Source organism: Camelus bactrianus, chromosome 29 (genome assembly GCF_048773025.1).
Source record: "Camelus bactrianus isolate YW-2024 breed Bactrian camel chromosome 29, ASM4877302v1, whole genome shotgun sequence".
Lineage (NCBI taxonomy): Eukaryota > Metazoa > Chordata > Mammalia > Artiodactyla > Camelidae > Camelus > Camelus bactrianus.
This window is the reverse complement of record NC_133567.1, coordinates 11,733,631-11,748,258: the sequence shown is the minus strand read 5'-3', so window position 1 is coordinate 11,748,258 and position 14,628 is coordinate 11,733,631. Positions and strand designations below refer to the sequence as shown.

The 14,628-nt window shown below is 39.8% G+C and overlaps 1 protein-coding gene across 1 annotated transcript in view; it reads right to left on the bottom strand.

Moving 5' to 3' along the window:
* C29H8orf34 (chromosome 29 C8orf34 homolog) overlaps nt 1-14,628 on the bottom strand; it is a 238,264-nt gene that overhangs the window by 160,312 nt on the left and 63,324 nt on the right. Inside the window, 1 exon segment of the mRNA XM_010970618.3 lies at nt 4,443-4,471. Within this exon segment, the coding sequence (XP_010968920.2) occupies nt 4,443-4,471 (29 nt within the window).

Here is a 14,628-nt window from a genome sequence, read left to right as displayed (position 1 = left end):
TTTGTTATATTTTGATTTTGATTATTAGAAATCACTGTTTTAAGACTTAACTGTTTTTTTAAGTTATATAAAATATTTAAATGGTTACAAAGTCATATACATACAAAGTTCTAAGAAATCAAGATTCTATCCTCATCCTCCTCTACGCCTTCCTTACTCCTACTTTCTATTCTTTCCCTTCTCCCACAGGTAAAGGTAACTTTTAAAAAATAATTGTGTTTGTGTGTGTGTGTGTGTGTGTGTGTGTGTCTGTCTGTGTTAGCTCAGCATCTATAAACAGCTTCCTGAAGTCCACATAATTATTAAATGGCAGAAACCAAGATTCAATCCAAGGCCTATCTGTAGACTTTTCCGGAATACCAGACTACTTCTTCAAGCAGTCAACACAAATTCCCATAATATGAGACAAGAAGTATCATTTGTCATGTGGTCACTGTGTTCTCTAAATGCTCATAGGAGGTACCAGGTAACCTTCTGCAAGAGGCATCAAGAAAGCCTGGAGGATGGAAAACATTTGGAGAAAAGGGAGGGAATGACAATGACCAAAAATGTGGAAATCAATAAAAACTATTACTTGGAAGTACTGCAGTCTGGCTGCCTTACAGTTTTCCTTGCTGAGCACAGCACAGACTTTGGGCAGAGAAAAAGGAGAAAATAAAACATAAGCTATATTTTTGAGTAGTAAAATAGACTGCTAATTCTAGCCTTAAAAATTTGGACTTAATTTGTTCAGTAACAGGGAGTCATGGAAATTTTTTTAGCAGAATTCCCTAGGTAGTGTTCCCTAAAACCAGAGGCTGAGCAAGTGATTTATTGCTGGGGGTCTCTTAAGTGAAACCTGTAAGAGAGTGAAGGAAGCAGGAGAAGATGGGAAGAAGCCGGGCAAAGACTTGCTTCAGCTGAAGTCTCCTGTAAAGCCTGACTCCAGGGGAGCGCCGTCCTGGAAATAACAGCTCTGTTTCAGCCACTCACTGACTGAGGGCCACCTCAGACATCTCCAGGCAGGATGGCTCCCACTGAACCGAAGTCCTCAGTATCCAATATTCACCGGAATCGAAGGACGGGCCACACTGCCCTACTAAAGGGCAACTGAACAGGCACCAGCCAGGTTTGCTACATGGCATTTTAAAGGATGACTCAATGGCAGGAGCCTGAAGAATCAGATACAGGTATGGGAGGTAATACCACCTGAACTTGGATAGTGGCCGTGCAGGCAGAACAACGGCTTCCCAAAGGTGTCCACTTCCTAATCCTCCAACTTGGGAACATGTTACATTATATGGCAGAAGGGGCTCTGCACGATTAATGTTAAAGATGTGAAGATGTGAGATTATTCGGATTAGCTGGATGGCCCCAAACTAATCACAGGATTCCATAAAAGTGGACAGCTATTCCTGGTTGCAGTCAGAGAGAAATGAGACACTGCTGCTTCTGAAGATGTAGCAAAGGAACCGTGCACCAGGAGTGCTTCAGCCTTTAGAAGCTGAGAAAGGCAAGGGAACAGACTTCTCCTACAACTTCAGGAAGGAATGAAGCCCTATCACACCTTGATTTCAGCCCTGGGAGACTCATGTTTAACTTCTAAACTACAGAATTGTAAGCTAATAAATTTGTTTCGATCTGTTACAACTGCAATAGAAAACCAATACCCCAGCTAAGGAGAGGGAAAGACTAATGAAAAGGACATTTATTGAATTCTCACAGTTGGAAAAAACCTTAAAATAACATTAGCCTCTGTTTTATCTTTTCTACCTTAAGAATAATGTTTATTACCTTTATCAGAATTCATAAACTTCAAAAGTCACAGAAAAAATAATTTCAATAAAATTATAATTAAATTAGAGTATTACCGTAAAAAAATCAGTATTTTATAAAGGTAAAGAAAAACTGATCTTTAGTGAACCCTGGGAAATGTTAATGAAAGAAGCTGTATTGATTTTTATTACTATAATAAAGACACAGGAGTCAGGTTAACACATATTGTAAATCATTCTTTTCGACTATTGTTTCAGTACCAGCCTGAGATTCATTTTCTTAACGAGAAAAATGCAGGACTGTGAGCTTCATGGTCAGCAGAGGGAGCCATGGGGCAGGCTGTCCCTCTCATCCAAGGGTTCTTTCCAGACAGGCAAAGAAGGTGGTTTTGGCTCTGGAAGCCTGTGTTTCCTCTGTATTACCTGATACTCAAGAGTATCAGGTGTGAAAGTGGGAACAATTTTTTGCACTGACATAACTTTTTCTCAATAAAAGCTTATTTATGGCAATTGTTGGCCTCTTCCTCAATAAAAATGAAAAATAATAAATATGCAATGAATTTCAGCAAATTCCATGCAGTCTTCAAAAACAGGAACATTAGGCAAGTAATGAAAATCAGCAGTGCTATGCAACTTAGTTAAATGGAAACTCCCCTGAGCTAGCGCTTATAAGAGGGGGTGAGAAGGGGAAGGATGTGTCCTGAGGGTGATATTTAAGTGTCAGAGCTTTCACAATTTTATCCAGTGAGGGTGCAATCCATTTTCAGTTCAAAGAACAATTAGTATGATCTTTAGCTCACCAAATAATGCTGCTGTAGAAACCAACCAGGCTGCAAGTCAGAGCCTAGGGGAAAAAAAAGGAGGGAAGGACAAGGGCCAAGTAGTCACAAGCTAATTTATGGCTCAGGCAGCCAGGGCTTTGCAGAATATATTGGAAGGAGCAAATGAACCCAGAAATAGTGATAATAATGCCTCTGAACTTAAAATGAACACAGAATATAGATAAAGAGTAGGGATTATTAAATTTCTGAAATTTATAAGGGAAGTCACGGTGTAAGAGACCAGCTGGGGCTAACACACTGATGGACAGAAGAGGACTGGAAAAGCAGGACGGAGCCGGGAGGCCACATCTGCCACTCTGTCTACTTGCTGTGCTGTACAGTCAAGATCTAGTTTTGCACAGAAATTTAAATTTAAATAATTTTAAAATATGACAGTTCATTAAAGAGAATTCATATTTGAGAGTATATAAAGTATATAAGTGAGTCAGAAATGTATTTTTATGGTACAAAATTTAAAAGGTATGTTCCTATTTGAAATAAAAGAACACTAACTTCACTGCTTTTGAAAAAATATTATAATTATTACCTTCTAGTTTACTATTATTTTTAAATGTCATGATTTGATATGATCCTGCTTTTTGTACTGTACTTCCCATCATTTTCTTTCTACCTGTATATCTAGCCTCCCAGCCAAATTTCAGTATGTTTTCTGCTTAGAGAGATATCTGGACCAATGCTCACCAAATACTGATGGCTATTTCTAGGTGCTTCGCCCTTTTCCAACTACATACCTGCTGTCAGATTTTTTTTTTCAGCTGAAACAACATTATCATAACAGACTGAACGCAGAACAGATATGGAAATCAAGAAATTTTCAATTAAGCCAGACACGAAAGAGGGTTTCAAAAATTAATATAATGTCACTTTCTCACAAACATCTTGTTTTGGAAAATAGAGTATTTTTCATAAAAATGTTATTTTTGTTAATGTAATGGTTTTATCAGTGACAGTTTTAAAATGACTAAACAAAATTTTTTATCATTCTTAACTTCTAACATGGTAAATATTGATAAATATAACCTATCTAAAGATTTTGGGGTCCTCTATAATTTTTAGGAGTATAAAAGAGGACTTAAGACCAAAACAATGAGAACTTCTATTTCAATGTATAACTTTGAGTCAAATCTCCCTTATGAGCAACAGCTCATATAAATATATTTAACAGACAACTCAAAACAAACAATCTAAACGAGGACTCCTGATGCTATCCCAACCTGCCAAATTTGCCATTTCCCCAGTTTTTCCAATTTTGTTAAGTAGCACCACAATTCACCTAGTTGCTCATCCCCCAAATGCAGGAATCACCATTGACTAATTTTCTTCTACAGCTGATCCAACAGCAAGTTCCAACGACACTACTGTTAAAATTACTCCTAATCACATCACCTCTCACCACGCTCACAACTATCACCCCAAGTGCAGGGCACCATCATGTTCTCTTGGCATCTTGTAATTAAAAGAAAAAATTTACTGAGTCAGGTTTCGGAAGGGTAGCTACAGAAAAGTACAAGTGTCTTCCATATCATCATCATCATTATCATCATATAGACACAGGCAGAATCCAACTAGTTTATATAATATTAGTTCATTTTTAATAGACTGATTTAGTGATTACAGTGATTCAGTTCTATAACCAAACTCTGAAATTCTCAGCTCAAAAGAATAGGAGATATTACACATTTCATGCAATAACTTTCATAAAAGAATCGTTCACTTTGAAAGTTTCATATTAGCATCAAACAGATTATATGTGAACACCTTATGTTTCAGAAACTCTGTCATTTAGACAGTGAATTAAAATGTAAGTTCTACATTTTCTTCTCATTAGATGCGTAATTCAACTTACCTTATCGAGTTCATCTGAAATTGCAATACCTGGAATTCAAGAGAGAGAAAGTTTTAGAAGCAATCCTTAGTAACTCAGTCTTAAAAATAAAATTTCTATTTGTAAAACTAGTGCATTTTCCATTGTATTTTTTTTCTTTTTAAGAGTGCTTCGAATTAACGTGGTATATTTCTTCCACTGATGAAAACAAATTAGGAATTTAAATCAACTATAGCAGCATCAACTGCTGAAAAAATACACATGATGCAACAAAAACAAAGTAAGTGCCATACTGCCTGCAGACTGTTAAACGCAGAGCAAACTTGCAAAGACGACTGAAGAGATGTTGTCTTTTTGTGATGATGACAACCAAGTGCAACTCATTAGCCTGTTACAATTTTGTCCCTCTTTAAGAATTGATTCAGAATCCTAAAGTGATAAAATATTAAGGCAGAGAGGTGGCTGGAGATTATTTATTTTAATTCCCTTATTCTGCAGATGAGGACACAGACTGGAGACCTTAAGGAATTTACATTCCCTTACATGAACAGCTTCTTCAGCGAATGGATAAATGATTTCTCCCCACAAGTTCCCCTTATCCCATCCACACATTTCTCATTGCACATCAGTCTCATTTCTATCTTTACCATTCTCCCAAAATTGTTCTAAGTTAGCAACGTGAAAAGTTTTCGTTCTTAATTTATTTCTCTGTGATGGAATCGTCTTCTTTGGGGGTAGGGAGTCCTTTCCTGAAATGCCAAGGGTACACTTTGCTTGGTAATCACACCCCTGACATTTTTATTCCTCTATATGGTCACGACCAGCAAATCTTTATCACCAGCACAGTTACTGCTCCTGAGCTAGCTGCTGAATACACGCCGGCATTTCAACTGCAACGTGTCAGGCTAAAGACATGGCCTCACTTCCTCCTGTCTCTGAACGACGGTGTGCCTGTGGCTGCACGCAGGCCCTCAGGTCTGGGACAAAGCGAAGCTGGTGTCAAGCCCCAGGGAGTGATGGGCCAAGAGACAAGGCAAGTTGTAAAGTCTGAAGTCCAAGGAAACACAGGGACCATAAGAACAGACTGAAGGCAACGTTCAGCAGACTATGAAGCACAGGAAAGAATGAGCTGGGTTGGAAAAGAAAACCTGAAAACAGTCTCAAGAAAACAAACCTGAGCAAAGATCCCCTCACTGCTCAGGTACAGAGTGTCTGTAGAGGACACTTCACCAGTTGCTGTATCACCTCCTGGCCCACGAACTGAGAAGTTAATCACACATGAAGCAGAAAAAACAAGCCCTACTTCATCGCAATAAACGGCTCCATTTCTTCCCCTTGTAGATAAAAAGAGAAACACAGGTGTGTTCAAGGTGCCTTTTTCATAACAATATCCTACGAAATTCTTTTTTGGTAAAAGTTGTTGGTAACTAAGAATTTTTATGTGTCACTACACTAACACAGAGGGTAGCCACGACTCTGGGGATCTGGGTGCAAGTTCTTTCTTCTGGTTTCCTCTGATGACCCTAAAAAATTCACATACACACCCAGGCACACACACATGCTCTCTCTCACACACAGCACAACTAAAGGAAACCAAACCCAAACACCTTTACCTTCCCTCACTCATTACTATTTTCTCACACCTTCCCTTTTCTCTCTCCTCCTCGCCTCTCACTGCCCAGTCACTCTCATTCACTGCTTACTAGCTGCTGCTCCCACTGTTCTCTTAAAATTATTCTTTAAAAAGTAAGTATGTACCTCCTGATTGCGAAACCAGAGTCTCTGCTATGACAAAAGGACACCTATTTTACTTCATTCTGTCAAACCAATATGTGTTTGTCACAGGAAAAAAAATATAATAAAGAGAAAAAGGAAAACAGGTCTCCACGCACACACAGACAATGATAACAGCTTCTTGTGAATTATTACAAATAACGTCGTGAGCATACACAGGCACACGTGTAAATGCTGTGTGCTTCCATGTCCACGTGTGAAACAGAGCTGAAGGCAGACTCACTGTTTTGTCATCTGCATTTTATGCACAGCATATCTTAACTATATTTTTATATTAGTAAATACTTTCTACCATATCATTTTTAATGACTATAAAGTACACCATTGTGTGAATGTACCATGATTTATCCATTTCTCTAATAAAAGACACTTAATTTCCAATTTTTCCTATTATGAAGCCCACTGCAGTGAACAGTGGAAACACAACTTGAAGATGCTACAAACACAGTGAATATCTTTCCCATAATCTTTATACCAACTTATCTGCCACTTCAGACACCTAGATTTTCTGATATATTTCCCCTCCTTGATTTTTTTGAAAGCATTCTACCTTGGTTTTCATCCTACTGCTCTGAGAATTCCTTTTCAGTGTCCTCAACTAGATCACTTTCTACCTGTATCTCAAATGGTGATGGTGTGTGCGGGGGGGGGGGGAAGGGGGGCTCTTTTCCCCTATATACTAAAGATTCCTGTATCTATCTCCCTAATCAAACTACTTCTCCAAAGAGGCAGTTTACACACACACACACATACACACCTGACTGCCATCCACACCATTTGGATGTCCCCAAGGTACCTGAAAACAGAATTGGAAACAACATCCCTCCTCCACCCTCAACCCTCTTGGATACTTATCAAAGTATAAGATTATAAAGAAAACCAAAAATCAAAAACCTAAACACATCATTCTTTCTTTATTCTCACCCTTCCTTCGTATCAGTGAGTCTTAATCATATAATCCTCTGCATCTCTAAAACCATCCCCTCTTTCCTACCCCACGGCTACGGCTCTGTTTCAGGCTCTCTTCATCTCTTCTTTGCTCTGAGGCATGACCCATACCAATCTCACCTTCCACTCCGTACCTGAGTGATCCCTGACCTGCTGACAAGATTTCTGTGGCACAGAAGTCCACACGCCCTGACCCCCCTGCCACCCAGACTTCCATCATCACTGCCTTTGTCACGTGCTTCATCTTTAATGCGTCGACAGTACATAATTTTCCTCTTTCCTCGAAACTTCTCTCTGAATTTTCTTCCTTCTTCTTACACACATGCTTCTTCCTCTCTGGCAGGAACATCCTTCCTCATGACACATCTTCACACTTCTTTAACCTTAGCTTCACCTTTTTATCCTTTAAGCCTCCATTCAGACATATTCTCCGCCAGGCTGGCCCTAAACCTCCTGGCTGGAGGCTCTTTATGCCCCACAGGTCTCCCACAGCACCTTTCACAGCAGCTTGAATTTCTGCTCTTCATGCCTCTCTCTCCTACTCAAAGGTAAACCTGTGGTCTGAGCGCAGGTGCTGTTCACCTTGTATTCCCACACAAATGTCGAAGACTAGGTAAACGAACGTGGAAATGAACAAACAATTGCAACATTATCTGCTCCCATTTTAACTTACAGGCTGTTATTCTCTTAACTCCTCAGGCTATTTGTCAGAAAAGACTTTTGGGGGATGTTCATGATTGATGAACTAAAAAAGCCATTTGCTATTTTTTTCTTGGCTGAGTCCAGATGGCTATTATCAGTCACCGAACATAAATATCTGTTCTTTGTTCTCCAGACAGCTGGGCCCTTTTCCTTGGAAAAGCTCCAGCCAGCATTTCACATGAACTGCAATCTATAGACCAGTATCTAAACGGACTAAAGATACTCATCCTATCATTGCCTCCTTTCAGAGAAAACTGCCAAAAGCAGCAAAAGCTGTAGGCTCAGAAAACTGGAAGCCCTGCTCCCTGGGAATGGAACCTTGCTAAGGAAAGGGTTCTGCTGGCCAGTCTCACATAATAGGGAACTTCTGCTCATTAGTTTTTTAGTTCATTTATTTACCTACTTGCTTACCTATCTGTTTATTTTTAGGCATAACTCCTTCTTTAGATAAGTCACAGTTAAAGACAAAGATCTCAGCAAATAAACCAAATCTATGTATACCAAAACCCATGAAATCTGGTATCAAAGGCCCACACTTAGAGTAGCAGAAGGCAGATCTGCAGTGAAGAAAGAGTAAGTGAGGGGTCTCAGAGAAGATGGATCAGGAAGAAATGGAAACACGCATGGCACTCACTCAGCAAAGCATAACTGAATCGTACGCTGATCACTGTGCTACACACTGGGAAGTCCAGGCGCAGGGTGCCGCCGCCTCTCTGAAGCTCAAAGGCCAGAGGTCTGTGAAAGCAGATCCCAGCATGTAAGTGCGTACAGAGAAAAGCATGGAAGCCCCAGCTTGGGGAGGTGGGAGCAGGGGGACCAAATCCAGTCCAGAGACGGGGAGCGGCAGCATTTCATGAAGTGGCATTTGAGCCAAGGCTAAAGAGGAGCAGAGATGAGCGCGGTGGAAATGGAAGCCATGGAAGCAAGTGGGGGTGAGAGTTCAGGGCACAGACACAACATAAGCAAATGCAGGAAACAGAGGAACATCAGTAAGTGTGAAAAACTCCCGCGTTGCTGGTGCATAAATGGCCTGATGATGAGTCACGAGAGAGGACACTGGACACCTGACGAAGGGTCAGATCGGGGAGCATGTTCTATAGGGCTTTAAGGAGCCCTTGAGTATCTGCAACAAGTGGAATCAGGCCTTCACTTCAGATCCGCCCCACTGGCTGCAGTGAGGACTGCTGGAGGAACAGAGAAACAAGTTAGGAGTGCGGGCAGGACTGGTCACTCATTCCTCAAACCATTCCCGCATTTCTTCTGGGCTCACAAGCTAGACTACGTTTCCCAGCCTCCCTTGCACTCAGTGGCAGAATGTGGGTGATGTAATGTGGGCACTTCCACCTCCAGGCATTAGAAATCAACCCCTCTACTGTCTCTTTCTGTTTGCAAGACCCTTGGAAGGCAAGTGCTAAATACGGCAGAATAACAGGGCGGAACAGTCTACATCCCCGGCACACTGCAGTGTGCTATTCCCTGAGGGACTGAATACGGGCATTGTGTTAAGCTATGCAGATTCTGGCCATTAGACTCCCCTAACACAGGTTATGGGGTTCCCTACAGCCACATGCTCAATAAGGGCAGAGACCACACCTCTTTTTTTCTGTCGTGGGGCAGGAATAAAATGGAACATGTTAAATGGATAAACCAAGGATAAGTGATGTTGAGAGTGTGAATTAGACGGTGCTACCAGGGGTGGAGAAGAGAATCAGACCCAAGACAGAGGGAAAATAAGTAAGATTTCTAATTAATTATGAACAGATAGGATGACTGAGGAGACTAGAAGGGCTCCCTTTTGGCTGAAGCAGTAAGCACTGCGGTCACAGCTGAGGCAAAGCATGCAGAAGAAAGGTCAGGTCAAGGAGGGAGGTATCGTCTGCTCAGATCCTTGAGTTTAGCATAGCAGTGGAATACCCAAGTGGAGATATGCTTTAGGCATTTTGTACAAAAGAATACACAGTCTGGATAGGAAATATACTCATTTGAGATAGCTGTGTGGGGGTGATAATTAAATCTGTGAGGGAGGCTAAGGCTGGATGGACACTGAGAGCATTTGAAAGAACAGAGGCAGAGAATGAACCATGGGAACAGCATTTGTAGCTGCAGGAAAGAAAGGGGAGTGTCAGTATGAAATCTACAAGGAATGAAGCGTGGGGCAGCCAAACATGGCCAAATGAAGGCCAGGTCCCAGAAACCAGACCATCAGAGTCTGAAGAAAGAAAGAGTAATTTAACAGTGTTAAAACTACCACAGCAATTTTACAAGATAAGGAAAAGTGTTCGTTTGATCTGGCAATCTGGATTCAATGGTGACCACAGTGAGAAACGTGTGAGGAGAATGACAGGTGCAATAATATAACCACACCGAGGAGTGAAAGGAAGACGAGCAAGTGGAGGCTGTGTGTGTTTAACTCTTCTTCTTGAAAATTTGGATGAAAAAGGAAGGAGGAATCCTGATGCTGTCTAACGTAACGCAAACTCAGGAGAAGAACTTCTGTGTGTGCTTGTTTTTAACATCAGTTAAAGCTGTGGTGTTCAATGCGGGAGCCACTCACCACAGGGCTAATGGACACCTGAAATGTGGCTAGTTCATGTTGAGATGTGCTGTAGATTAAAATTCACACCAGATTTTTAAAGACTCAGTAGGGAAAAAAGAAAACAAAATATCCCAATAGTAATTTTTATGTGGAATATAAGTTAAACTGATAATAATTCGGATATACTGGGTTAAATAAAACACCTTAAAATTAATTTTATAGGCTTCTTTTTGCTTTTTTGTAATGCGCCTACTTGAAAATATAAAATCACACATTTGGCTCACACTGCATTTGTTGGGCAGTGCTCAGCTGAAGCATGTTATAGGTTATTAGGGATAAACAGTAATAACACGAATAATATCTGTGGCATGCAGAATTCTAGGATGGCCCCCAAGATATACACCCGTGCAGTCCTCTCCCTTTGAGTCTCCACAGTGGGACCACTGAATATGAAGGGACAGCACTCTCTTGATTTGGTTACTAACCAGCTGACTGAGAAAATCAGAAGGGAGGTTATCCTGGCGGCTCTGACCTAATCAAGCAAGCCTTTTAAAAGAAGGCAAAGCTTCAGGGAGATGCTCCCCGGTGGCCTCAAAGAAGAAACCACAAACCGCTGCTGTGAAAGGAGGAAGCCGCAAATCAAGGACCTAAGAATGGCCTCCAGTGTCTGAGAACAACCACCGGCCAACGGCCAGTGAGAAAATGAAGATCTTAGTGCTGCAAGAAAAAGCACTGAATTTGACCAATGATGTGAAGGAGCTTGGTAGAATATCCCAAAGCCCCGACTAGCATCTTAATTTCAGCCTGCCCAGACCCTGAGCGGAGGACCCAGCTAACCTGCACCCACACCCCTGAGGAACAGCATTCATAAGGTAAAAAATTTGTATTTCTTAAATCTGCTAAGTTTGTGGTAATCTGTTACACAATAATAGAAATTGAATATAATATCTAAACTTTAATTAGCAATTATTTCATACCAGGCACCACATTAAGCACTTTAGACACATTACCTCATTTGATTTTTACCAAAAAAACTTAAGAAATAGGTACCATTATTACTATGATTTTATAGTAAAGGTAACTGAGATACAGAGAGATTAGGAAACTTTCCTAAGGTCAAAAAAATAACTGGCAGTATTCCAAGCCACTGCAAGTCATTCTAAACACGTTTATCTTTATGAAAAAAATCATAGCATGAAGAGTATCACAGTTTGTGACTGACTTCAATATAAAGCACTACATTTACAAAAAGCCAGAAAAAGAGCATCGTACAGTTGTTACTGAAACAAAAATCCTGTTTGCAAACCTGAGAGAATCTCTATTCTTTCCTGTTGTGATTTGAGCCCTGGGGAGGGAGAGGGGGAGAGAGAGAGAATAAGAATATGTAAGTCTGGGTAAGCTGACAGCTGTGGAGCTAATTCTATCATTTCTATCATTCTGAGGGATACTAATGATTTTCTGCTGTCAATCTCAACTAAATAAATACTTCTAAAGTATGTCACATCTTTTAGAAAGTACAACTAAGAAAAAGCAAAGACCAGTGCTGCCAGAGAGAATTCTATCAGAGACTGTATGAAAATTAGCAGATCACTAAAAATTTTCAACCTTTCCTTTGGCATAGGAGAGGAAAGTCCACAACAAGACACTGAATGTTCCTTTTGACCATAACTGGAGGAAAAAGTCCACTTCTTACGCCTTCCTAGGAAGTAAAACAATGGTTAATAAAGTTACCATTAGGTTAGAGAAGGTTACCAAGCTTAAACTTTTAGAAGAGGTTGAATTCTTAAGACTGAATGACATCATACTTCAGGAAGATGGAAGAACTAAGTTTGCAATTACATAGTTCAACTCTGGGCAGTGAGATCACTAAATAAACATCAGTAAACGGAAAAGTTGCATCTCTACTAATTTACAGTGACCATATCAGCAAACTGACAACTTAGTATTTAGACACATGCTGAGCCTAAGACAAGAAGTTGATATTAAACCTCAGTAAAAATCACAGAAACCCTAAGTCATCCAAGAAAGTAGCATTTTCTTCCAAAAGAGACTCAAAAAAACTTACACGAAGAAACGAGCAATCCCTGCCTGTGTGACCAACTGCTCCCGTACCCCCACATAAGCACCACGGCTACCGCCACAGGAACAGAGCCCCTCAGTCAAGTGAAGCCAAAAGGAACTCTCCATCATATACATCGGCGCTGAATGTTATACCTTACTCTGGCCAAGCTGCTCACTCACTTCTGCCTCTGTCCCAAAAGTAATGTCCCATGTCCGCATCTCTTCTCTCCCAATCAACCACTGCCCCTGGCCATTTTCCTTCTCCAGACTTCCCTGCATGAATTAAATGAGGCCTTGTCATAGACCCCACTAGCTCCTACTCATAAGACTCAGTTGTGAGACCCTACTTAAAACCATTTGCAGGTTTTCTGGGGACAGATCACAGTGTGAACCTTGACGCTTCGCTACAGATCTGTGGAAGTGCATCAAACGCCTTTATTAAAAAGTTTTAGGAACAGGTGAAATGCTTCCTTACAAATTAACAATGATACGACAAGTGTTTAAAAGGTAGCTGTTATATTTTAAAGGACAAAAATTGACAAATACTGTATGCATATACAAAGATGTATAATAATTGCGCATTCTCTTCAATCATTTTTTAAACTCATGTTTATAGGTAAATTGGGAGCCTATGAAGAGCCATAGGCTCTGACCAAAGGGGTAAGATTTATATACGTAAAAACATAAGCCTTTGACGTATTAATAGGATAAGGTTCTTTTCAGGAAAATAATACAGTTATTGGCTGAAAACTCACTTTACCATTATATGCTCCAAATGTAAATCTAGCCAAAAGAAGGGTTTTCCTGAATCCCAAAGAGCTACTAATAGGTATCATTATTTTGGCAAAATTATAAGACACTACAACAAAGCAACTTAACTTTTGAGATAGGTTCACTACACAAAAGTCTAATAAAAAAGGCTCTAGTGAGTTAAAAATTAAACCTCCCTTCTCTATATATATGTAAAATTATAATACAATAAAATGTAATATATAAATACATATAATTACAGCATAATGCAATATACAAACATATGCAATATATCTTAACTTTGAAAAAATCATGAAACTAGTAACACTATGCTATCTTAAAAAAATGCTGATCCTAAAATATAATCTACTAGAATTTGCTACTGTTCTATTTTCCACTTAAGAATTTTTAATAATCCATAAAACCAGAAGAAAATTTTACTGAAGCCACAGCATTAATATGCTTCTTATGGCACCTCATTTTTAAAACTGAGAGATAATTAAGAACCAGAGAAAGACAGAAATGCCTTGAACTCACATATATACTTTATGCTTTTAGTAGTATGCTACATACATAGAAGTCATTTATCAAATCAAAATATTTGTTTGCCTACTCTCATGACAATGACATTTAGAAGTTTTTATTCGAAATGTATCATTTTAAACCTTCCCACCTATCAGAAGACAGAACCATGTTTTCCTGATATGGAGACGAGAGGACCAAGGCTCATGTAGGTTTAATGTTTACCTGAAGTTATTCACCTCATAGGTGGCAGAGCAAAACTTCTAACCCAGGCTTTTGGACTACAGATCATTGCTTTTCCAAAAAAAAGATATATCGCTAGGCTCTGAAAGGATTCTAAGAATTTGGCCCAGTTATTATCCTTATTTATTTTTGTTTTGGGGGGAGGTAACTAGGTTTATTTATTTAAGTAGAGGTGCTGGGGATTGAACCCAGAACCTCATGCATGCTAAGCATGTTCTCTACCACTGAACTATATCACCACCCTGGCCCAGATGCTATCCTTAAGAAATTTAGAGACATCAAAAACACATGGAGACAACAGGTATGTGAACAAACTGAGATGACAGAAAACAACAGGGTTGAAGAGAGAAGAATGAGTAAGATGCCATTAGGTGCACAGCTGCCCTGGGTAACTAACAAAGACCTTGCAGAGAGGTCAGAATCAAACAGCCATCGGGGGAGTCTATAGATCCTCTTACTCTATGTCACTAGTCTTTCCACACATCTGTGTAATATGCAAGATCAGTCCTCATTTCCAATCTCACGTTCTTAGAACTCCTCAGCCTCTCGTGGAATTATAATGAGGATGTTGGAAGTGCGTTACTGGTAATAATAATGAATGTTTCTACTTTAATATTGGTTAGGAATTCCAATTATAATCAAGTAAATGAA